This window comes from Protobothrops mucrosquamatus, unplaced genomic scaffold (assembly GCF_001527695.2).
Source record: "Protobothrops mucrosquamatus isolate PMUCROS unplaced genomic scaffold, P.Mucros_1.0 scaffold275, whole genome shotgun sequence".
Taxonomy (NCBI): Eukaryota; Metazoa; Chordata; class Lepidosauria; order Squamata; family Viperidae; genus Protobothrops; species Protobothrops mucrosquamatus.
Genome location: NW_015386619.1, coordinates 418,649 through 444,177, shown reverse-complemented (window position 1 = coordinate 444,177; position 25,529 = coordinate 418,649). Strand labels below are relative to the sequence as shown.

The 25,529-nt window shown below is 36.3% G+C and overlaps 1 protein-coding gene across 1 annotated transcript in view; it reads left to right on the top strand.

Moving 5' to 3' along the window:
* Positions 1–25,529, top strand: part of PLXNB2 (plexin B2) — a 140,148-nt gene that overhangs the window by 24,577 nt on the left and 90,042 nt on the right. Inside the window, exons 2-5 of the mRNA XM_015814680.1 lie at positions 12,575–13,691; positions 14,391–14,573; positions 17,591–17,713; positions 20,035–20,135. Of these exons, the coding sequence (XP_015670166.1) occupies positions 12,588–13,691; positions 14,391–14,573; positions 17,591–17,713; positions 20,035–20,135 (1,511 nt within the window). The 5' untranslated portion in view covers positions 12,575–12,587. The remainder of the gene's footprint in view (positions 1–12,574; positions 13,692–14,390; positions 14,574–17,590; positions 17,714–20,034; positions 20,136–25,529) is intronic.

Here is a 25,529-nt window from a genome sequence, read left to right as displayed (position 1 = left end):
AGCTGCATTGGCTGCCGGTGGCCTTCCGGGTGCGCTTCAAGGTGCTGACTATCATCTTTAAGGCGCTCCATGGCAGCGGACCGGGATACCTTCGAGACCGCCTTCTGCCACAGATTACCTCCCATCGGCCTGTACGCTCCCACAGGGTGGGTCTCCTCAGGGTGCCATCGGCCAGACAGTGCCGGCTGGCGACCCCAAGAGGGAGGGCCTTCTCTGTGGGAGCTCCCACCCTCTGGAATGAGCTGCCCCCAGAGATCAGGGTGATCCCTGATCTCCCTTCCTTCCGCCGCGCCCTTAAGACATGGCTATTCCAACAAGCAGGACTGGCCTAGGGCAATTTTTAGAGGGGTTTTAATCATATTTTAATTAGATTATATTTAAATATTTCTTCTTAATTAATTTTAACTCTGTAATTGTTATTTATGTATTTTTAATTGATTGTCAGCCGCCCTGAGTCCGCAAGGAGAAGGGCGGGATATAAATTTAATAAATAATAATAATAATAAAAAGAAACATAGGAAACTCTGGAAAGTATGATCATAAAAGCCCAGTCCAACACAATACCACTAAAAAAGAAAAACAAGAAATCCAAGAAGAAACCAGCATGGCTGCACAATGATCTTTCTGATAAACTAAAAGACAAAAGGATAAGTACAAAAAATGGAAAGAAGGATACATAACTAAGGCAGAATATCAGCAGATAGCCCGAATCTACAGAGATGAAATCAGGAAAGCAAGGGCTCCAAATGAGCAAAGATTAGCAACAGAAGTCAAAGATAATAAAAAAATTTCTTTCAACATATAAATAACAAGGAAAAAGTCAATGAAACAATCAGAGAGAAGGTGGTAAGAAAATAACGAGCAATAGAGAGAAAGTAGAGCTGCTTAACTCATTCTTTGCATCAGTCTTCATGCAAAAAGAAATTATAATCCAGACTTCCGTTTTGCGCCATAGCGCACGGCCACGGGATAGCAAAGCTCCACTCCCCGTGGCCAATTTTGTCTTGCCAGGGAGACCCTAAATGGGACTGAAGTCACCCCAAAGAGGTGACCATGAAGGAGGGGCGCTCCGTTGATCATGACCAAATAGGAGACAGGCTGGCATTGCATCAGGGTCCAGCCCAAATTACCTGCAGCCAAAGTCCAAGAGCACAAACAAGAACAATGGTGAACAGCATGCTTGGAACTGGTGAGAGTATTGATCTTCTCTTTTCTCTCTACTAACTGAATCCTTGGGAAAGACCCCCAAAGCAAGAAAACCTCCAAAAGTAATGGGAGGGGACTATATCTCCATTCCCTTATAGAAGGAAGCGGTGAATTAATACTAAGGGAGAAAGAAATAGACTGAAATTAAATTTAAAATACTACAGCCTGGACAAGTCTAGAAACTAAAAAAAACTGCTGAGACTACACCTAAAAAGGTTTTAATAAAATTATAATATATATATATAACAATAATAATTTTTTGTCTGAAAAAATGGAAAATGAATAACTACTGACTCCTAGTGGAGAATCAGAACACAGAACAGTAACAATAATGACTCAGAAACTGGCAGGACACCTAGGAAACAAAATGTTCCTTTACATTTTAAGTGACCTTGACGACAGCTGGGAACAAAGTAAGAGCTGGCCCAGCCATAAGATTAAAAAGTGTTTGAAAGAAAAATATCTGAACTGTTGACTAAATCTAAGAATTGTTTAGAGAAAAAGAAAGACTTTGACTCTTGGCTAATCTTTTAGAGGAGAATCTACAGGAAGGACTCAAGGTGGCTTAACATATTGAATTGCAATTTTGACTGATTGATAATTAACCCCTGAATTAAAATATTGATGAAAGACTATTTGAAGGGAGGAGACAGCACAGATACCATACACTTATCAACAAATGACAGGACACCATACTCAATATTCATTCCTGAAGGACTTAGCCTGCAACATCAAACACTTTCAGAAGTAATATTTCAAGGCAAGACAAATACTTTCTAAGAGGAAATGTACACAATGACAGATAAAAAAGACAATAGATATAAACCACAAGGAAATCCAGAACAACTTTAACAACATAAATAAGCACATCTCCAATCTAAATCTACAATCAAAAACACCCAGAAAATGATGGTGAATGAACAAACAAATTAGATAACAGAACACAAATTGGAAGAACATGATCATATTGATGAAGCTACAAATGAAAAGAAGTATAATCCAATACAAACAGGAAAAAATCTACAAGATTTTAATATAACAATAAAAATGGAGTGGACTATAGAATTCCCAGGAAAATTATTAGAGTTTGGGAAACAGAAAGTATATATCTTACTTATTCTATCTTCTGTATTCCCAACAATACTTGCAAAAATACAGAAACTACCGGGTAAACGAAATATATCAATCTGGAAAGCTATTCGGCAAGAGAAGAAGGCTAGAGACAGAATCAAGAGATTTGGCCCCCTCGGAGAGGGTACGCAATCTGGGGGTCCTCCTGGATTCGCGGCTGACGCTGGAAGACCAGTTGTCGGCCGTGACCAGGGGGGCGTTTTATCAGGTATGCCTGATACACCAGTTGCGACCTTTTCTGGACCGGGACGCCCTGCGCACAGTCACTCATGCCCTCGTCACCTCCCGTCTGGACTACTGTAATGCTCTCTACATGGGGCTCCCCTTGAGGAGCACCCGGAGGCTTCAACTGGTCCAGAATGCGGCCGCGCGGGCGGTGTTGGGAGGGACTCGTCGCTCCCATGTAACACCGCTGCTGCGCGAGCTGCACTGGTTGCCGGTGGCCTTCCGGGTGCGCTAAAAGGTGTTGGTCATCATCTTCAAAGCGCTCCATGGCATCGGACCTGGATATCTCCGAGACCGCCTTCTGCCGCAGATTACCTCCCATCGGCCGGTACGCTCCCACAGAGTGGGTCTCCTCAGGGTGCCGTCAGCCAGACAGGGCCGGCTGGCGACCCCCAGGGGGAGGGCCTTCTCGGTGGGAGCCCCCACCCTCTGGAACGAACTACCCCCAGAGATCCGGGTAATCCCGGATCTCCCCTCCTTCCGCCGCGCCCTAAAGACAACCGAAAAGGTTGTTCGCCCTAACCGGATCCCTTAAAATCACCCCAAAAATTCCCTTTAAAATTAATAATCCGGTAAGCAAATATTTCCTTTTAATCTGGTTTTAAATTGGTATTTATTGTAATATTGGTTTTATAAGGCTGTCAGCCGCCCTGAGTCCGGTAAGGAGAAGGGCGGGATACAAATCAAATAAATAAAAAAAAAAAATGAGTAAACACTTGTTTGAATATGGTTAAAAGAATAGAGAACTTTGAACATGAAGGGGCCCTGTAACGAGGGATAAGAGCAGTGGTGGGATTCAAATATGTGAACAACCGGTTCTCTGGGTGGATGCCGCTTCCGGAAGTCCATTATGGGCTTGGGCAACAAAACATTAGCTACCAGTTCTGCTTAAATGGTGCGAACCGATTGAAAAGCAATTAAAAATACATATACATATCTTCTATAATTTGAATGTTGAATGTTGAACAGTGACTAGATGTGCACTCAACCCACTCATCTCTGATACTTCTCTGAAAGAATAAAGTTATGGGCCAACGATAAGATGACATTGGTTGAGCCATTCTAAATCAGGCTTTTCCTGCTACACATTTGATCTTTAAGATATGCTTTTAAATCTAAGCCATGGAATACATTTATCCCATTTAGTGTACAAAACATTTTTAGTCAAAAAATTAATTAGGTTTGATTTCTAGCAAGTGGTTTGCATTAGAGTTTGGAGACAGAAGATACTGTTCACATTTAACTAAGAGCTACAGCTTTGGCTTAAAATTGTTTTTGATCACATTTATCCTATTATGGGCATTACAAATTATTTTAGCGAAGATTTTATCGTTGCTTCCACAAAGGTTCTATGATCAAATAGAAGTTGTCTGATTTGCCATTGAAATGATTTACCATTCCAGACAAATTGCTGTTAATTCCCTACTAGATAGTTGAATTCTAAGTTACTCTCATAAGATTTAAAAGAGAAATCGTAAAAACTAGTTTGGTGTTTCTTTTGCACAAAGAGGCTTCCTATAATAGATAATAGAAATGCATCAAGCAGATTTTTAAAAAAGCAGTAAACAAATTGAATAGGATTCTCCTTGGCTGTTTACATATGTATTACATTATTTCTCTCAACAGGAATGTCAGGAAAGGTTGAAGCATGAGATGAACTGCTTTATTGTTTGGCAGGTTTTTAAAAGACAAGAAAACAATAAAGGAATACCTATTATTGAGTGTACTTGAAAAGTTTAAAGCATTTGGAGGAGTGGCTTTTCATAAGTATAATGCAACAGACAGTTTAATTCATGTGACATGGTAGTTAAGTGTAGGGAGGAATTCATTTGCATTCCATTAATAAATAATAATAATCCAGATACCAAAATCATATTTTTCTCTCTGATATCTGCACTTTCCAAATATCTGGACCCTCGTAATATTCTGAAATCATTGGGTTTTTTTCCTTTCTTTTGTTTGAGCTCATAGGAGAAGAGAATTCTATAAAACACTATCTGGCTATTGAGTTTGTTAATGAAAACATCTAATTATGATCTTGGATCTTAACATTGGTGGCTACTATTTTGTCTTTGGAAAAAAAGTCTCATATTAGAAGACATTCTAAAAGTTAAAATTTATTGTCAATGAAACTGGTATACTTAACATTCAGGCTTTTATTCCTAATGTTGAAAATGAACCTTCTTATAATGTGCCTGAAATACGATGGAGCCATCAAAAATAGTTTGCATGCAAATTGTATTTTACCTTTCTTAATAACAATCATTTTTTTTCTTGTGTTGTAGAAGAGACACCTGCGGTGTGCTGTGCTTTTGTATCTTACTCTGACATTTTTTTCCAGAGTATTTTCTGCTTCTTGAAAATATTTTACTCTATACCTTTACTCAATATTGCTCTTTATAGTGCATATTTATTGGTAGTAATTTGACAAATTTGCTTTCCATGAGAAGGATTTGACTTAAACAGAATTGTAAATAAGTAACCCCAGCTCCTGGAGAGAATGGGAATGGGTAGATGAAGAGAACAGGTTTCTCAAGACAGAATGCTTTGCAATTCAATTAATCTCAACAGATGTACAGGGCAAATGAGGGGCCTTGACGGTTTTTGGAGGATGAAAAAAGAATGCACACAGCTTGAGATTGAAACTGAAAAGAACTGCATAACTAATAAGGTTCTGTGTCAAAGACCCTTTATACCTCACAGTTCTGTGAGATTTCTGAGAACCGTCCTGAACTGGCACTGCTGTGGAGATTTAAACATGGCTAGAAAAGAAAGATTGGGTTCAGGATGTCCAGCAGAGAATAAAGAAATTTTAATTCCATCAGTCTTAATTTATTTATGTATGTATTTATTTATATGTCAAATTTAGGTACCATCCATCTCACTCTCAGAGGAACTTAATATATGTGTTTTGACAAATCTCATGGATCCATTTCTAGCATTTCATCTTGAGCAATACAAGTTGCCATCTTGAGAATCTCATCTCTTGAACAGGGAGCATGCTTTATTATATTCTGTGATGTACTTCTTCACAGGGGCTCAGATGCAGGAGTAACTAAATAATCAGAACAGTGCCATACCTAGCTGAGCCTGGAAATGAGAAACCATGAGCTTGGAAATGAGAAACCATGTTCAGATCTTAATTTTAATGTGAAGCTCCTAAGGTGGTTTTGGCAAACTTGCAGTCTTTATCCACACAAGCCATTTTAAAATGAGAAAAAATAGAAAATGAAGGATATAACTGTACATGTTGCATATTAATCATAACTGGAGTAAGCAGGCTATGTTCATAATACAGTACATATTACTGTAATGTTTCTTTGTCAGAAATTTTGAAATCATTTTATTTATTAGAATCTATTGAATAGGCAGGATTAATTTGTAGATAGTAACTGTATTATCATGTTTGAGAGTTCAAAACTCATCTAAGCAAATAGGGTTCTTCTATGTAAAAGAGGGGGCAATGCTTCATCTGGGCAATATTTACATGAATCCATGAAGCAGAAAACTGAAAAGCTTTCTGAATTACTTCCTGCACTAAAGGCAGCAGCTGCAATAAACTTTTTTCACCCCAAATGAGAATTGCTGGGGCCAAAAGAAAGACTTTGTGAATTGTTTTAGGGCTGATGAATTATCTTCCTCTTGAGGTGCATGAAAAATTTAAGTATCAGATTTTTTGCACCTCAAGAGAAAGATCACTCCAGTGAGCAAAATAACTGAACCAGAAAAGTCACAGATAGGTTATAAATGAAATAAACCATAAAGATGTATTTAAAATTTGCAGCAGATAGGCAAGGGATACAGCTAAGTGTAGCATGTGTATATGTGTGTATACATGTTTACCAGAGATTGGAGAAACATAAATTAATCTTGAAAGTAACGTATTAGCAACAAAGTAAAATGTAAGCAAGGATTATAAAACACAAGCGAACTACTATTTAATGCAGAGATGACAAACCTTTTAGGCTTGGCAAGTGGAAATTTTTGAGAATGCCTACTATGACTCTGCTGGCATGTCACACACCCCCTGAACAAAATAGAAACAATTCTCTATCTGTCCCCTTCTAGGCCTCTTGGTGGCAGTACCAAGGGTGGGCCTGAAGTAGAGGTGATTGCTCCCATGCACCGCTTAATTTTAGGCAGTGTTCGCTTTCTGTTGACAAGTGCAGCTTCTGCAGCTTCCAAAAACAGTGAGAAAGATATGCCCTGTTCTTGCATGATTTTTGGAGTCAGCAGAGGCCATGAATGTGATAGGTTCACCATCATTGATTTAATGCTTACTAAATCAAATTCAACAGGAATAATAAAGTAAAATTTTGCATAACCTCAGAGGACACTGTAAGGCAATTTTAATAAGTACTGACCTCTGTTGTGGGGCACTTTTGATTCTTGCTGAACTTATTTTCTTATTTCCCTTCCCACTAATTTCACTGTATCGCATGTTCTAGGTACCCTTACTAAAACTGAATTATTTGATAACTCCAAGAAGGTGTCTTTCTCTTTCATGTTGCCTGACTTCTGGAGCAACGTTCTCTTGAGATCAAGATGGTACATCATATTCATGATTATTGGAATTTTTATTCAGCCTCAATTTCTTTATTTGTGTTTTTGATGAGAGGGGACCGGAATATTTTCTTCAGATAGATGGTCTTGTTTTGGGGGATTTTGGAGGTCTTCTAGTCTAACCCGCTGCTCAATCAGGAGACTTTATACCTTTTCAGACAAATGGTTGTCTAGTCTCTTTTTGAAAGCCTCCGGTGATGAAGCACCCATAACTTTTGAAGGCAAGCTATTCCATTGGTTGATTGCTCTCACCATTAGGAAATTTCTCCTTAGTTCTAGGTTGCTTCTCTCCTTGGATAGTTTCTATTCATTGTTTCTTGTCTTGCTTTTTGGTGCTTTGGAAAAGAGCATGACCCCCCTCATCTTTGTAGGAGTTCCTCAAATATTGGAACACTGCTATCATATCTCCCCATGTCCTTCTTTTCATTAGACTAGACCAGTGATAGTGAACCTTTTAGAGACCAAGTGCCCAAACTGTAACCCCAAACCCACTTATTTATCACAAAGTGCCAGGACTGCATCAGCATTGTGGTCCTCAGGTGGGGCGGGGGGGCATGGCCCACTGGGTGGGCATGGCTGCAGTGGTCACGGCAGACTGGGTGAGCATGGCCGGGGCCAAGGCAGCAGGGGCCAGTCCCTTGCCATCTCTGGGGCATCCCTGGGGTGCCAATGCTGCTTGCTCGCTCACTTCCTGCCCTGTCACTTTCCAACGCCATGTGCTCGCTATTCTGGCGAACTCTGGTGAGGCAACGGCGTGCGTGCCCACAGAGAGAGCTCTGAGTGCTACCTCTGGCATGCATGCCATAGATTCGCCACCACTGGACTAGACATACTCAATTCCTGTAACCGTTTCTTGTATGTTTTAACTTCCAGCCCCCTAATCATTTTTGTCGCTCTTTTCTGCACTTTTTCCAGCGTCTCTACATATTTTTTTATATTGTTGTGACCAGAGCAGGATACAGTATTCCATGTGTGTCTTAATAAGGCTTTATAAATCAGTACTAGACCTTCACATGATATTGATTTGATCCCTCTATTAATACATCGTAGGATTGCATTGGCTTTTTTGTCTGCCTCCGCACATTGTTAGCTCATATTTAAATGATTATGCGCTAAGACGTCGCTCACAGTTATTGGCATTATACAGTTGTTTTTTCTTGCCTAAGTGTAAAAACCTTACTTTTATCTACGTTGAATTTCATTTTATTAAACAGGGCCCTGTGCTCAGGTCTGTCAAGATCTTTTTAGATTTTGAGCTTGTCTTCGGGAGTGTTAAGTATTCCTGCCGGCTAAGTGTCATCTACAAATTTTATGAGTTTCCCTACTATTCCCTCACCTAGATCAGGGGGCCCCAACTCCTGGTCCATGAACTGGCACCGGTCCGCAGCATGCCAGCAACCGGGCCACACAGACAAGCAAAGCCCCATCTGCAGGATGGAGGCAGTACGCAAAACCACACCTTCTCTGGTGCGTTGAAAAACCTTTCTCCACGGCACCGGTCCCTGGTGCCCAAAAGGTTGGGGACCTCTGATCTAGATGGTTTATGAAGTTGTTGAACTGTATATGTGTGTGTGCATTATTCTTGGAAACTGTCTGGAAACATCTCTTCAGTTTTGTTGGCAAGATATCGTGGTTTGTATTTGCCTCCTTCCTAGGGCTGAGAGAAACTGACTGAACCAAGGTCATCCAGCTGACTTTGTGTCTAAGGCGGGACTAAAATTCATGGTCTCCCAATTTCTAGCCTGATTTCTTAACCACCACACCAAACTGACTCTCTTGTTAGAGAGTCTAGTACAGGGGTAGGCAACCTTGGCTCTTTTATGACTTGTGGACTTCAACTCCCAGAATTCCTGAGTCAGCATGAAGTCCACAAGTCATAAAAGAGCCAAGGTTGCCTATCCCTGGTCTAGTAAATTAAATAAATTAAAAAATAAATCTTCCCACATGTAATGAAAAGCGTATTTGTATATTCCAAGCAATATTTATTATCAGCAAAGTTTAAATCCTTGATTCAATGTAGATCCAATAAATCTCTGAACTTAGTAGATATCACTCCTACTTGAGAGATTTCCCTATATTTTCCAGAACTCTGCACATTGTTTCACAACATGCAGCTTGAAAAGACACACATCAGTATAACCAGTTGTAAAGCTAACCAAGCATTTACAACTTTAAGATTACAGGTTATGACCAAGGTTACAGTATAATTGAGGGTAAATATCAGCAAATCTCTAAACAAAGCGTCTGCCTTTGTGGTTATTCTTAGATTGAAGATTTACCATATTATCTTTTATATTACTCATAATACTTATCAAATCTCAGAGAAATAAATTGAAAAAGTTAGACAATTCTCTGCTAAGTTCAGATGCAATAAAAAGTTGCTTTCTTTTATCTGATTTTAATAAAATCATAACAGAGTATAACTCTATTTCCAGAAAAAAAAATCAACTAAAATTTACTAAATCATGTGCAGCCAGTATTGAATTAAGGTGTATTTTTATTTTTTAAGGCTGTTACTTTTTGTAATGTTAATAGATATAATAGTCAGTGATTATACACATTTAATAAACTTAAACAACTTTCCATTTTCTATGGTTTCTCACTGAGTCTATGACTCTTCTTCCTACTAACTATAACCAATCCTCAACATTTTCTTTCTTCTGTTTTTATTATGGCACAGCTGGCTATGTGCCATGTGCCAGTCTTGCATGTCTATTAAATTAGTGTTCTCTAATAGCAGATGGAGTTTTGGTTGCTTCTGCATGTTCTTTACTGTAGGCTGTTGCTAGTGTGTACACTAATCAAGTTTATTGATTGTTAATTAGAGCTCAGTTAAAAATAGCTGGGCTTCAAGTAATTACTGACCTAAGAAGACATTGGAACAATATAAGCAGGCTTCCAAAACATAGAATAACCAGTGAAAGGTGAAGAGATCTACAAGAAGACCAGGGTTGATAATATGAAAAAAATAATTAAATTCATTTTAACCAAAGCTTATAACAGGGCTGAAATGTGCAATATTTCACTACTACCTTCCCAAATCAAAAATATGGCTTTAAGATGTTTCATTTAATTAAACTCATTATCAATTAAAAATTAATGTCTATAAACAAAGAGTATGACTCTAAAGCCCCAAACCAGTTATTTTGTCAAGTTTAGTAGACAACCAGAAGCTCACTTAATAAATTTCCTGGATTTGTTGGAAACCCGAACATGAATGCAAAAACACAAATATTGTCTGACTTCCAGGCATACTATTTTCAATGTGTGTTTTACATTCATGATTCACTGTTAGAATATGCGAAATTTATATATAGCATGTACATTTAAATAACTCAGAAGATGATGGGTTGAGCAGAAACAATAGAAATCAAAATAAACTGGGCTATAGAGAAGTACTGGATTGCATAAATTCATTTTCTAGTTAAAGGGGTCCTTTGATTTCAACAATATTATTCTTTTCTATGTCTACAATTTAAATGCCAAACTAGAAACAAATAACATTATAACTATGCACATGTAAATCTCAGAAATTGAAGCAAAAGAAAATCAAGGTTGTACAGTGCATATTTGTCCTATGGTCATTTTTTCTGTATTACTTTTTCACATGGGACACTCATGTTAGTAAATCATCTGGGGACAGAAATTGTGGGAGGAATATATAATACAGAACAGGCCAAAAAAAAATCACAGTTCTTCTCACTTTCTTTAATTGACTTGGATGATCAGGGAAGATTCATGCTTAAATATGTATCTTCTATCTGGTTTTGCCCTAACTCTTAGCATAGAAGAAAGGGTTGAAAAATGAAAAACTGCATGCCACCTTCATTTTATTTCTTTTAGGAATTAATTAAATAGTTATGAAAGCATTAACCTTTTATGACAGAATTTCTCAAACCACCTTTAAAAAGGAATAGTGTTAATGGATGCACTTTAATAGTTTAGGAAAAAAAATAAGTTCTGTTTTAATTAAAATGTGAGAAGATATGGTTTTCTCCAGTGGCTTCCATGATTAGTCACCAGATTAACTGAATGCCAATTATTCCAGAATTCATCGTTTTATTTTCTCTTAATAGGCAGTGTTTCCCACTTCCTTTTCTTTCAGTGGTTTTGCAGATAATCAGTTGGGCCTCCTATGAGAGATGCAAGGAGTTGCTTGTTTTTCTTTTATGGAACCAGGAAGCAAATTAGCAATGATGAAATGCAGAATGCAAATGGCAGAACTTCACTTGCTAAAAACAAAGAATGATTGCCATTGATGGAAGTTCTGTGTCCATGTTTTCTTCACTGTAACATTCTGCTAAGTTTCCCTTCTGTGTTTTTTTTTTCCTTTTGTCAGTAATGGGAAAATACCAACAGGGATGAATTATGTCACAGACTTAACTTTGCTATATATTACAAAAGACGGGAACCTGGGAGAAATTTTCTGTGACAACCCTACCTTTTTAATATTCAGAGTCTTTCACGTTAAATCAGTCTAAGATTTTGTTTTGTTTTCAAAGTATGTATTATAAACGTGTGAACAGAATGTGGGCAAAAAATTATTTTTGTTTGCAAATTTCAGACTTCACTTAAAAGTAATTTTGTGAGATTTCCTCAGAGGGTTTTTTCCCATTAACAAAAGCATATTGTGTTCTGTATTAGTATGACTTTAGACCAGGGGTGTCAAACTCGCAATTTCACGTGATGTGTCATGACGTATCGCGGCTTTTTTCCCATTGTCAGCAATGGGGTGGGCGCGGTTTTGCTATGATGCATCTGGCCCGCGGGCCAGCAGTTTGAAAACCCTGCTTTAGACTATGAGTTTGACATTATGAACTATAACTGTATAAATAGACTGTATCATTTTCTATCTCCCAGTCTTTTTTCTGAGTTATTTTATTCAGTTTTCTATCCTGGGTATGTTTTCATTGTTTTTAAAGTTGTAAATCTCTACCAGGTTTGTATTAGACAAGGATATTATAAAGTTATCAATTAATCAAAATGGGCTGCCTGTTACTGGAAAGTAATTTTAAAAATCTCTGGGGTGAGAAAACAATATCTTGCTCGTGCCTCAGATTTATTTGATTATATACTGCTTTCATACAGTACAACAGTAATTTGATCTTTGCCCTGCTGGTTAAGATAAACTAAAAGCAAAAGACTAAATGGTTTAAAAGTGGCAAATCTAGTGACCGTGTTATGAAATAGCCACTCGTAGACTTAATTAAGGTTTTGATGAGTATGCCAGCTTCCAGTCTGCATCCAGGTGCAAAACCACATGCTCTTCCCTCCCCCCCCCATGGCTGCTCCCTCCACCAATCCGCAGAGCTGGAAAGGTTGGGGACCGCTGCCTTACAATTTAAATTTTTGGTATTTTTGAGATTTACAAATTGTTCCTTTTTCAAGTTTTGTTTTGTTTTATTTTAGGAATTCTTAATATAAACTTTTTTTAATTTTTACTCATCAGGTACCACAGAGAAATGGCTATATGGATATGGATATTGAGCATTCTGAGCTACTCTTGCGTTTCTCGTGCATTAAGGTCAAAGAAATGGGATATGTACCAGAGTAAGACGGAACTTAGTCACCTAACAGTGAACCACAATACAGGGACAGTCTACTTAGGAGCAGTCAATGCCCTGCATCAACTCACAAAAGACTTGAAACCCTCAATAGATGAAGTAATCACCGGGCCACATTTGGATAACAAAAAATGCACACCTCCCATTGAAGAAAGCCAGTGCTCTGACAAACAAATGACGGACAATTACAACAAATTACTGCTGGTGGACATTCAGGAGAAAAGAATAGTAGTCTGTGGGAGTCTATTTAGGGGCATATGCTCCATAAGAGAGCTTGAAAATATATCCAACAGGACTTACTATGAGACTGGCAGCGGAGAGAAATCGTTTGTTGCAAGCAATGATGAGAATGTAGCTACGGTTGGGCTGATCACCTCTTTGAAAAAAGGCCGAATGATGTTTGTGGGGAAGGGCAATGGGGCAAATGACAACGGGGTCATAATCAGCACTCGACAGCTTTTCAATGGAGATGGGAGAGAGATTTTTGAATTGTATGCTGATCCTGCTGCTATTAAATCAGCATATCCTTACTCAAGCTCACAGCAGTTCCTCTACATCTTTGAAGACAATAAATTTGTTTATTTTATTTTCAATCAGAATGAGAGGCAGGCCACTATAAACAGGACACTTATTGGGCGCCTCTGCAAAGAAGATGAACATTATCATTCCTATTTTGAAATGGACTTGGAATGTAAAGATGACACCGGCCCTTTTAATCAAAGCAATGCAATCTATGCTTCTGTCCATGGGAAACACCCAACACATAATCTAGCATCATCAGAGCAAGCTTTTGAGGCCTCACCACAGGACAAACTGCTCATTGGCCTTTTCAGAAGAATGGAAAGGGACTCCTTGGTGTCTGCCATGTGTGTTTATAACTTGAGCAATATCAACAAAAAAATGGAAGAAAACAGGGAGAAATGTTATACAAAGGATGCACGCAATGTATTTTACAAACCATTCCGAACAGAAAATGCTCCATGCAAAAGTTCATCGCACCAGGTGAGTTGAAATAATGAAGTTGCTGTGGAAATGAGCGTTTATCTAATGTTTCCCCTTCATAACATAAAACTCCAAGACTCAAACATCATTAGTAAGCCCAAATGTATTATTTTGGTTTTTACCATTCAGAGATATTTCTACATAATATTTATAACATCTTCTTTTCTCTCAGGCAGTATTGGATCACTATTTCATATGAAACACAACTATTTCAAACAGCATTTCATTTACGTTTTTATGCTGTCCATTTAAGGGTTTCAAACAGGTACAATTCAGTCAAATCTAAGCAAGTCTATGAATATCTTTCATTAAAATAATTCCAGTTTAAAAGTGCTTCCTGTTGGCTGGATTATGCCTTCATGGTTTCTGTATCAAGGAACAGTAGTTGCTTCTGTAAATAGTTTTTTTTAATAGGAGAAAAAAGATTGATTATATTAATGGCAGTGTATCAGCAACATTAGAGCATCTGAGGAAACATTACAGGTCCTGCACGTGCGGAACAATTTTTTCTAGGTGACATACTAACATTGTTGAACATATGCAGTTTTGTAATCCATTGATCCATTCACAACTTACTTAGATGTCATAATGCGCAACTTTTCTATTTTTCTGAAACACTTAAATTTTCAGATCAATCCTAGTTTCAGGGTTAATATTTGTTTGAATTTATGATTTCCTAATTCATGTGTCCTTTCTTAGAATTCAAGTGTAACGTTTCCATGTGGCTCTGAACATTTACCGTATCCTTTGGGAAGCAAAGAAGGAATTTCTGCAGAACCTGTGTTCAAAAAGGAAGGCATAAATTTAACAGCAGTGGCCTTTGCTGTGGAGAATGGGAAGACTGTAGTATTTGTTGGAACATCAGATGGCAGAATTCTGAAGGTAATTTCTTATGAATCTTAATGCTAAAAATTAGGTGAGATAGAATACTAAAATTACGGCCATCAGAAATCAGCTATAGACATAAAGTTATTCCAAGCGATTGTTTGATTTTTAAATAAAATAAATGAAGCTAAAAACATTTGAAGGATAACTTCTGATAAAAATGACCATTTTTCACACTTAATGACCGTTGCAGCATCCCCATGATCACATGATCAAAATTCATGTGCTTGGCAACTGGTTCATATTTATGATGGTTGCTGTGTCCCTCCTGCAATCCTCTGATAAGCAAGATTAATGGGGAAGCTAGATTCACTTTACAACCATGTTACTAATTTAACTGCAGTGATTCACTTAATGATGGCAAGAAAGGTCGTAAAATGGGGCAAAGCTCACTTAACAACAGTCTTGCTTAGCAACAAAAATTTTGGGCTCAGTCGTGGTTGTAAGTCGAGGACCATCTGTACAGTGTTTAAAAGATGATGATAGTGATATATAACTCAAAAATGAGCTCCTCCCTCAATCATGACTGTGCTTAAAGTTCATAAATTCATAATTCAAGAATATAGGTAATCTGTGCATAACGATCCTAATTGGTACCAGAATTTCTGTCACAAACTGGTTGTTAGCTAACATACAATGTAATTGCATTGCCTAGCAGCAGCACTTAAGTGAGGACTTTATGCTCCTCCTCTCATGCTGCTGATATCTTCACTTCAATTTCCTGGCCAACTCCCCACCATCTCTGCCCTTTTGGCTCCCTTGCATCTGCTGATTTCTCTTATGCCTGCCACCACCCAGCATCCCTAGCTGATCTTTGGAACAGAGAAGACAGCAAAGATCACCTGGGGGTAGTGGGAGGGAAGCAGCAGCAGTGTGCAGAGTGGCTAAAAGGAAGGGAAGGAAAAAAAATGGCTGAGTGGGGGAGTTGAAATGCACGCTGCAGTCATAAATGCAAGTGGGCTGCTAGGTAACCAAATTTTGATCATGTGACTATGGAACACTGTAACTTCAAGGATCAGCCATAACTAGCCATTTGTTTAGTGCTATCATAATATCGAACAGTCACTAAATAAATGGTCATTAAGTGAAGATTACCTGTAATTGAAATATAGTTACAAACTCAGTCTTCAAAGATAACCTTCCCCAAAAGACAATGATCAATTAGTTTATTAGCTAAATATATTTGATTATGTTTTGAAGATTTTTTTTTAAAAAAACTTTTAAAATATATCTCTTGACTTTTGGCAGGAAGATTTGGGAAGGTTTTTAGAGTTGGGACAGGTATAGTAAGCTTCTAAAAAAACTTAAATTAGACATTGAGCCTTAAAAGATCCCTGAAATTAAAAAAAGGGGGGGGCATTACAACTTTTTTCAAAAAAAATTTGGAAGGCATAAAAGGGTCACATAGCAAGAAATGGGCTGGTCACATAGCAAGAAGTGATGGCAGGTGGACCAAGGCAGTCATAGAATGATCCCACTTGATAAAAAGCGTCCATGAAAGAGACCTAAAACAAGATGGACTGGTGACATCAGCAAGTATTGTGGGCCCATTTGGCAAAAGAAAGCTTAGGACCATATTGGTTGGAAACAGGCGAAAGAGGATAGACCATGCCTAAAATGATGATGATGAAAAGGGTCACAGGAAGGCTGCATTCTAGCCAGAAATTCAATGTTGTCATTTCATTTATGGATTAATGAAGTGCATATACCAAATTAGTCATGACTTTATTCAATAGACTCTGGTTAAATCAGGGCCTAATGCAGTAGTGAATGAGATCTAAATCACAGGTTTTCATTTTCTCTTCTCCCCTTAGATTCTTGACATCTGTTCAGTGGCATAGCCAATATGAGCAAACTAATTTATGTTCATTACATTTGGCCTATTAACCAGGATTAGAAATATGCTTAAATATTATTTCCATTTTAGTAGCTGTGCTTCCTGCAACAAAAACAGCCTTTTGGCATCTTAAAGACTACAACAGCTGTTATTGGGAAAGCATTTGATCATAGTGTTCAGTGATGGTCAAAAACAGCAGAAAATATCTACAGACAGTATATTTTAACGAACTGTTTTCTGGAGTGACACAGACACATTTTTACATTTATAAGTTGATTTCCATTTCAGCCTGGCAAGGAAACAATCAGTTTATCACAGTTGCTTACAAGTTTGTATTGTAATGATTAAGAAATACAGGATGGGAGGAAAGGAGCATCAGTCCAAAGTCCATATCCAATTATCAAATAAGTTTTTAACCAAATATTAATGTCCCATTATATGCATGTGTTTGAATAAATGCTTGGGACCTCAGTTAGCCTCATTTCCCTTCTATCCCTATAGTTGAATGAGAGACTTAAATAAAGTTTAATTCTATTTTCAACGTATCTTGATGTGTCTTTATATAAGAATCAGAGAAGAGATTTAATTTTAGCTGCAGATCAAGATTTCAGCAGTAGGTTTGTTTAATAAATCATGGGGTTTCCTTAAATCTATGATATTTCTTATTCAACAATCAAATTTTAAATGCAGATAAATTAATTTTTCTTTCTTTAAAAGGAGAAGATCATGATGGCTTAACATTTCAGTCAAGTTCATTTAAGATTATGCACATAAGTCTAAATCATGGTTCTAGAATTATATGCCACAAACTCTCATGTTGATAAATTTGTTTGGTTCTAACACTTTAATAGATATCTGCTATAAGTAAAATGGATCATAAATTATATTGGGAAGTTGTTTCATAATATATTGACTTGCCATTTTAAAACTTGGACCATACTTGCTTCATAATACATCACAAAAATGGCAAATCAAACTTTCAATTTGTCCTGGGAATAAAAATATTTTAAGTTACCAATACTATTTAAATAAAAACATATTTTCTTATTGCTTAAAATTATTTAATGAGGTTATTTTAACTAATAAAAGGTGTATATATAAATACATTTTAAGTGAATAACCACCATTCTAATTTCACTGAAAACAGATAAAATAACATACCTAATCTGCATTTCAGGTAGCTTTGTCAAATCCTGCAAAGGAATACGCTAGCATTCTTATTGAAAAAAATAAGCCTATAAAAAAGGATCTTCTTCTTGATAGTCTCCATGAGAACTTATATGTGATGACTACAGATAAGGTAAAAAATCTTTGGTATAATAATGAGATCATAAAAATTATGTTAAATGTGTATTTCTGCATCATAAGGCCTATCTGCAGGACTACTTAATGAGCCATTAACAAATTACTGTGATTCTAAATGAAAATCACAGCAACTGCATGTTTACTTCCTTACTGGCATGAGAAGAAGGTTCAGTTTTCTTCATTCTTGAATAATGTCAGATGTTTGGGAAAATGTATTAATAAATTTACAGTAGAGGGAATATGGCTATTATATTCAGAGAAAGAGAACTTTTTCCATATTTTGTTTCCACAACTAACATTAATAGCTCTCCTTTAATTCACATACAGAGCATCTATTTCTAACATAACATTTGGTTTGACCTTAATTCAAACCCATTATGAAAACCACTGGACCACAAGGCTCAGTTGCCAATAATTGTAGTGATTTATTGTCCAACTGTAGCTGGGAAGTACCATTAAAAGATGGTGTGCATCTTGGAGCAGAGTTAAGGTAGCAACAATAATGATGCAATATTTGGTACAAAACTTATTATTAAGATTTATCAGAATATTTGACACAACTATATAGGAAAACAGACAATACATGTAGATTTTTAAACTCCTGCTATATCATTTCTGTTAATATTGTGGAAACCATGGAGCAGCTAGAAGCTTGAATCAACTTTCTTTTGAAATTTATTCTTCTCTTAACCTATTCCCATTTTCATGTACTAATTGGAGAAAACCCACACCATCAATTCCCACAATCTCTTACGTTTTTGTTTATCATGTTATTTAACCAGATGTGGTTGCTCTCAAATGTAGTTTTCTAAATTGAAACAGCTCACACTAATTATTATTGCTGTTCACTTGCTGGCTCAGATTTTCTGCCTCCTCCTCCTCCTCCTTCCAAATTCAAAATACTGTTAAGGATAATCAGCAGAAGCTTGTTTGTGAAATAGGCATGATTGGCATAAGGTATAGTGGAAAAATCCATACTAAACTTTTTTAATCAATAAATTTATGTATAAGTTGCACTGAGTTATACATTCTTTAATGATTTGCTTCAAAAGTGCTGGGATTTTAAAATGAGTGCTTTTGTCATATGGCTTAAGAGCCATCTCTTTGATATTAAATTGCTTGAAGAAAGATATTGCAGGAACTTAATACAACTAACAGTTATGAAATATGACATTCTAATTCTTAACACACTGACTTGAAATAAATCCTATTAGACTTCCAGAGTGGTATCTTTAATAAGGGTGTATATAGACCATAATATTCATTTCTAATCATGACTGAGTGTTGGGAAAATGCTTCACTCGCCTCCCAGCCAAATTTGAAGTGAGGTTCAAAAATGTTAAGTCCTGTATCCCTCATTAATTATCATGAGAATTCCATAAACAATTGCATTTTTAAATGATTTACAAAGTGTGTTCTAAACTTTTTTTAATGAGGGCTGATGACAAAGGATCCTACGTCTCTAAGAGACTTAGTGAAAACAATTTGATTAATGAAAATTTGGAAGTAAAAAATAAAGAGGAAGAACCCCAAGCCCATTGAACTTTCACATGAACAATGACAGTTTTTTAAACTGTGAGTGACATTTTGGGGCTTGGAGGGAGGGTATGGAGAAGTACTATTAATTTCAGTTGCTCTGTGGTTGTATAAGCACCCAGTGAAAAGCTACCTGCAACATACTTGTACTGACATTTCTACGGAAAGAAGTGATCGTTTGCCTTGACGTGAAGGAGTGCCATATAATCCTGCACTCCTAGTTCCAAGAGAGTGCTTGCTCCCCCTTCCCCAAGCTCTCAATTATGCATTATAAAGGATAGAAATGTGGTACTTACTGTGCTAATATCGCAGCTCAGTGGGCAAAGGACGAGGAAGGGATGGGTGTTTATTGCTCGCTAGAAGTTGTTAAAACTAAATGGAACCCCAGGTTCAAAAGCAGTTTATCACAGAAGATCAGATTGAGTGAGAATTGTTTGAAAAGAAAAAAATTGTTTGAAAAGAAAAAAAAACTTTACATCATACAAATGTGTCAGTAAGTGGGTGTAAACCAATCCATGATTGGATTTTCATTGGATTGGATGGCTCAGAAGATTCCATTTAGATACATGATCTTCAGGCATTACAATAGTAGCTTGAACAATGTTTGTTCCTGAGTTTTTTGGTTAAATTATTCAAGGAAGATGCAGGACAAATTGTAGATAAGCTAAAAGTACAAAATGCCTTGTTGGAAGATTATTTGTGTGCAAACATAATTTTCCATGCTTTCTTTTTCAAAGTTACTGTGATTTTTTTATTTATGTTAACTGGTTTCTTTACTAGGTTTTTCGTTTGCCTGTCCAAGACTGTGCTAGTTACTCAACCTGTAACCTGTGCATCCAAGCCAGGGATCCTTACTGTGGCTGGTGTGTAACAGAAGGAAAGTAAGTGTTGTAGCAGCACCTAAGAGAGAGATATCTTAGTATGCAAGTTATTTTTTTTCACAAGATCAGGACGTTGACTAATTTCTTCAAAGCATTTGTATGAGAACAAAAAAAATCTTCATCACAAATTATCACAATATAAACATATAATGAGCAGCAGGGTGAAAACCAATTTACATTTTTCCTGTATAGTTTGAATATAATTTGCATGAAAATGGTAGTTGCCAAGCCACAGCTGGTGAACGTTTAGTATCTATCTAGTGATAGTCTTATTCTTGTGTTTTAACCCTAAATGGTCCTTAATATAGCTCCAAAAATGATGCTTATTAATCAGAAGGATTTATAATCAGAGGCAGAAGGGATAAATGCTATGCCAAATTTTGCTTTCTTTTGTCTATATTTATGTTTCTAGCTGTCTAAAGCTTTTTCTAAAAAAAAATGCTACTGAACTAGAATTTGTAATGTTCTGCATGCAATGACAAAGACTTATCCAGGATTATGTCTGGGATGTGATGGATGCCAGGTTTTCAAATCCTTTACACCTAGTAGTTCCTTAAGAGTGACAGTTTACATTACTCAAAATTAGAATTTGGTTCACCTGAAGCATAGACAGTATAAAACTGAGTTAATTGCAACAGAATTCTTCGGGGGTTTTTATTTGTCCATTCAAGCATTTATTATTTATTTATTAAATTTATATTATATACAACCTATCTTACCTAGAGGTGACTCTAGGCTGGTTACACTCAATAAAAGCAACAAGATAAAAGATTAAAACAAAATATTAATATTAAAATTACCTTAAAATTAACAAAGATGAGAAGGGAGATACAACCACCATGTTTTCAAACACGTGTTGATATGCTATAAGCCGATTGTGTGCTTTTCTTAGAAAAGTTATCCTTAGTACATTGGTTTTGATTTTATATTTATGATTTGTTAGATTTATATATCAACTGCCCACTTGAAATTCAGGACCATTTCTGTTGTTTAAATTTGTGCAGCATACAACATAAAACATAATTAAAAGGTGAACTATTTTAACTGTCTACACAATCTCTGTGATCTCAGATAGGTCTCTTCTGAGCTAATTGGAGATGCATAGGATTAAATCCTACTTCTTGAAAAACCTGTGCCATAGTACCAAAAAGCTATTTCAGAGAGAGAATCTCAACAAATCACAAACAATGAATCCCAGTAGATGTTACAAACACAAAATATAACTGGTATCATTTTTTTATATACATAGGTTGTTTAAATTTACAAATGTGAGTGGACATTTTTAGGAAAATTTTAAGCAAGATTTTACTTCCAATTTGAATAAGTTTACATTTTATATACATTACCTTTCCAATATGTGTCTTTTCCCCCTTTTATTAATATTTACAATTTAAAGGTTTTATTGCCTTTGCCTGGCTTTTTGTTGTTTTTCAAATTGTTTCATTTCTAGATTTCACAGTCAATCAGATGAACTTTCTAAGCTTTTACATTGCAATTTTGAAAGAAAAAGACTAGTTCATGTTACTATATTTTGTCGCACAGTCAGCCAGATGATTAGACTGGATTTGGCATTTTTATCCACCATAGGCAGATGTTATTATGGTTTGTCACCTAATCAGCCAGATGCAGTGGTGGGATTCAAATATGTGAACAACCAGTTCTCTGTGTGGATGCTGCTTCTGGAAGTCCATTCTGGGCCTGGGCAACAAAAAAATAGCTACCAGTTCTGCCTAACTGGTGCAAACCAGCTGAGTCCCACCACTGGTCAGATGTTCATACTGTATTTGGTATTTTTGTCTGCCTATTGAATCCTTCCCAAGGACCTGGGATAGGCAGATGTGAATGTCTGATGGTGTTACAGATATTGTCATAGGATGTAAGCTGTTCTGAGTTAGGCTGCCTTTTGCAGTTTACTGATGATGATTTTGATCAATGCCAATGGTCTTCAAATAGTGCTCCAGATGTTTTAGGAGAGCCTATTACTATTGGTACTATCTTTGCTTTATTTTAGCCCAATTGTTCTACTTCTGTTTGCAGGTCTTTGTATTTTGTGATTTTTCTACAGTTCTTACTCTTGCATTCTGCTGCCTGCAGGTACTGCCATGTCAACTATCCAGACTTTTTTTGTGTTTCTTATCCACTATTGATAAGTCTGGGGTGTTATGCAGCAGTGCTTGTCTGTTTGAATTCTAAAGTGTCAAAGCATGTTAGCTTGTTCATTTTCTAGTATTTTGTCTATTTTGTCATCTCACCAGTTCTTGCTCAGATTATTATTATTATTATTATTATTATTATTATTATTATTATTATTATTATTATTACTGATACTACCATTAATTCTGCCAGTTACTGAACAATCTATTTATCACTTGACTGAAGATTAAGCATAGTAATTAAATGATATTTCAGAAGTATGCTTAAAATTTGCTGAACCAAAATTTTTGAATGTCTCTAGGCTTATTTTTAATATGGGTCTAAACTCTGTTTCTAACTTACAAGTTAATTAACCCCATGGCAGAACCAAATGGGGTTTTGTGATATGAAATTCATAAACTTGACACAGAGTTTTGGGTTTTGGGGATCCTGCTTCTTCTCTAAATATATAGAAGATTTCAGTAAAATTTCCAAAAAGCTTATTGTAGTGCAGTACCAAGGCATACAGTCTAAAATATTTGTTCCATGCAACTCATGAAATACGAATAAGACAGTCACATTTGCTGGAAATGTAGCTTTTCTTTTGGCTTTTTGTGATGACTTTTGCTTTCATTATTTTGACATATCAAAGATCTATGCAGGAAAATATATGGCTTGATACTTATAGTAATACCAAGTCAAATCTGTGAGACACAGCAACAACCATCAAAGAAGAGAGTATCACTGGTCTTCAGGAAAGATTTAAGACAAAATTAAGAAGAAACCACATTATAAAGATCAATTAGCAACATACTTTGCTCAGGGATATTTCAAGAATATACTAGAAGTTAGAACCTTAAAGCAGAGCACAGTGAACATAAAATTTATTTCTTGTAGCATTGGATTATTTTATTTTGGTTATAATGGTATCGTTAATACACTATGTGGAAAACTTGTAGTATTCCAGTTGAACTATAACTCCCAGCACTCGCCAACATTGTCCATGTCATAATTCAAATCTTGGACTAAGACCAAGGTTCCTAGATTCAAATTCTTTTTTTAATATATATTTTATTAGTTTTTATAGGATTAGGAATAAGGTAGGGTCGGGATTGGGGTTGGGATTTGAGTTAGGGTTAGGGTTGGGGTTGAGCTTAGGGTTTTTTCAAATAACATTCTCAATATTTAGCAAACAGCATAATGTCTGGGTTCATGTGTTTAAAAAAAACAATAAGTAATAGTTAATTATCATAAACAATATGTTAATTAATCGCTCAATGGTCTTCTTGCTAATATATATTCAAAATTACCTATCACATTCCTTTCTCTCTAACTCGTTTTTCTAGCCATTGATAAAAATTATCCCACGTTCTAAAATACACTGAGTCTTCTTTCTCTTTTATCTTTAAAGTCATCCTATCCATTTCTGCACACTCTAAAATTTTCTTAATTAATTCTTCTTCAGTTGGTAAATTTTCATTTTTCCAATGTTGGGCAAATTCTTGCTGCAGTTAGTATGTGTAGAATTAAATATATGCAGTCTTTCTCATAATTTGCTCCTATTATTCCTAACAAAAATAATTCTGGCTTAAAGTCTATTTGTTTTTTAGTCATTTTCTCCAACCATAAGTGTATTTTTAACCAAAATCTTTTTGCTTTAGGGCATGTCCACCAGATATGGTAATAAGTACCAGGTCTTTGTTTGCATTTCCAACATTTGTTTGAAATATTTTTAAACATTTTTGCTAATCTCACTGGTGTCATATGCCATCTGTAAAACATTTTATATAAGTTTTCTTTATATGCGACTGCTTTAGTTAATTTAACATTTCTTTCCCATAACTTTTGCCAGTTTTCTAATTCTATATTATATCCAAAGTTCTTTGCCCATATTATCATTGTTTCTTTTACTTGTTCTTCCTCCATCTTTAGGCTTAACGGATATTTATAGAGTTTCTTAATCAACTTTTTATCTGTTTTTAACAGTATCTGGTCAAATTCTGTATGTTCTTTATAAAATCCCATTGTTTTAACATCTTTTTCATATCTTGTTTGGATTTGCAAATATGGCCACCATGATAGATCAATAACTAGTTCTTGTGAATCTTGTCTGTCTTTCAATTTTCCTTCATTGTCCAAGATACCAGATTCAAATTCTTAAAGAGTTATGAAGATCACTTGGTAAGCCTAAAGTAAAAAAAAAAAATCTCAAAGCAAAGACCTCTAATAAAGAGGAAAAAACGGATGCAACATATGCCCGACACTTGGGAAAAGCATAAAATACATATGTTAACAGTTAAATGTGAAATAAAAATAACAGAATGGAGTCATGCTTACCTTCTTAAAAATATATTGAGGAATATTGTGGCATGTTACAAATTTCTCATCCTGCTAAGATAGGAAATTTGAGCCTAGAGCCTTGCTTGTTGGGGATTTCATTTGCTAGTAGTAACAGCACTTTGGTGCAACACAGTACTGTATGTGGTAAATACTCATTGGTCTTAGGTATCAATAGTGACAATGTCCTAATTGCAAGGAGATAGCTATGGTACACTGCCAGCATTTTATTTTAGTGTCATATTTACATAATACCAGATTACATGTGTCAGATTCCTACCATTTAGCAGTATGATACAGATTATTAATTAATTAATTAATTAATTAATTCATTTTATATGTCAGCCTTACTGTGGGTACACCAGACAGGAAACACTATCAAATCAGCTAATTCTACTTCATTGTAAAGTTACATTAACAAGTCTGAAGGTACAGTTCTCCTCCTATCTTCTTTACAAAATTCGGGAGGGTCACTTCTGAGCCTCTTGCTCTATCCACTATCTAGCTGCAGACTAGTTGTCTCTTATCTCATCATTACCTGGGCAGTGTTTCTTGCCCATTCTCACGAGGCCTTTTCCACACACCATTACATTGTAGTCATCCATTATAGTCATCATATGTGACTCTGGGCAGCTCACAGACTTTAAAACAGAAAACAAAAAATAGTTGCAAATAAACAATTAAAACTGTTAAAAACCAATTAAAACAATGAAAAGAGAAGGTCCTCTGATTTCATCACTACATAAAATTGGCAGAAAATCTTGGAGAAAGCCAGTGGTCGGGTTCAAATATGTGAACAACCGGCTCTCTGCGTGGACGCCACTTCCGGAAGTCTGTTCTGGGCCTGGGTCTCCGAGGCCCAGAACGAACTTCTGGAAGTGGCATCTACACACTTCTGGCAGGCCGTTCTGGGCTTGGGGGGGC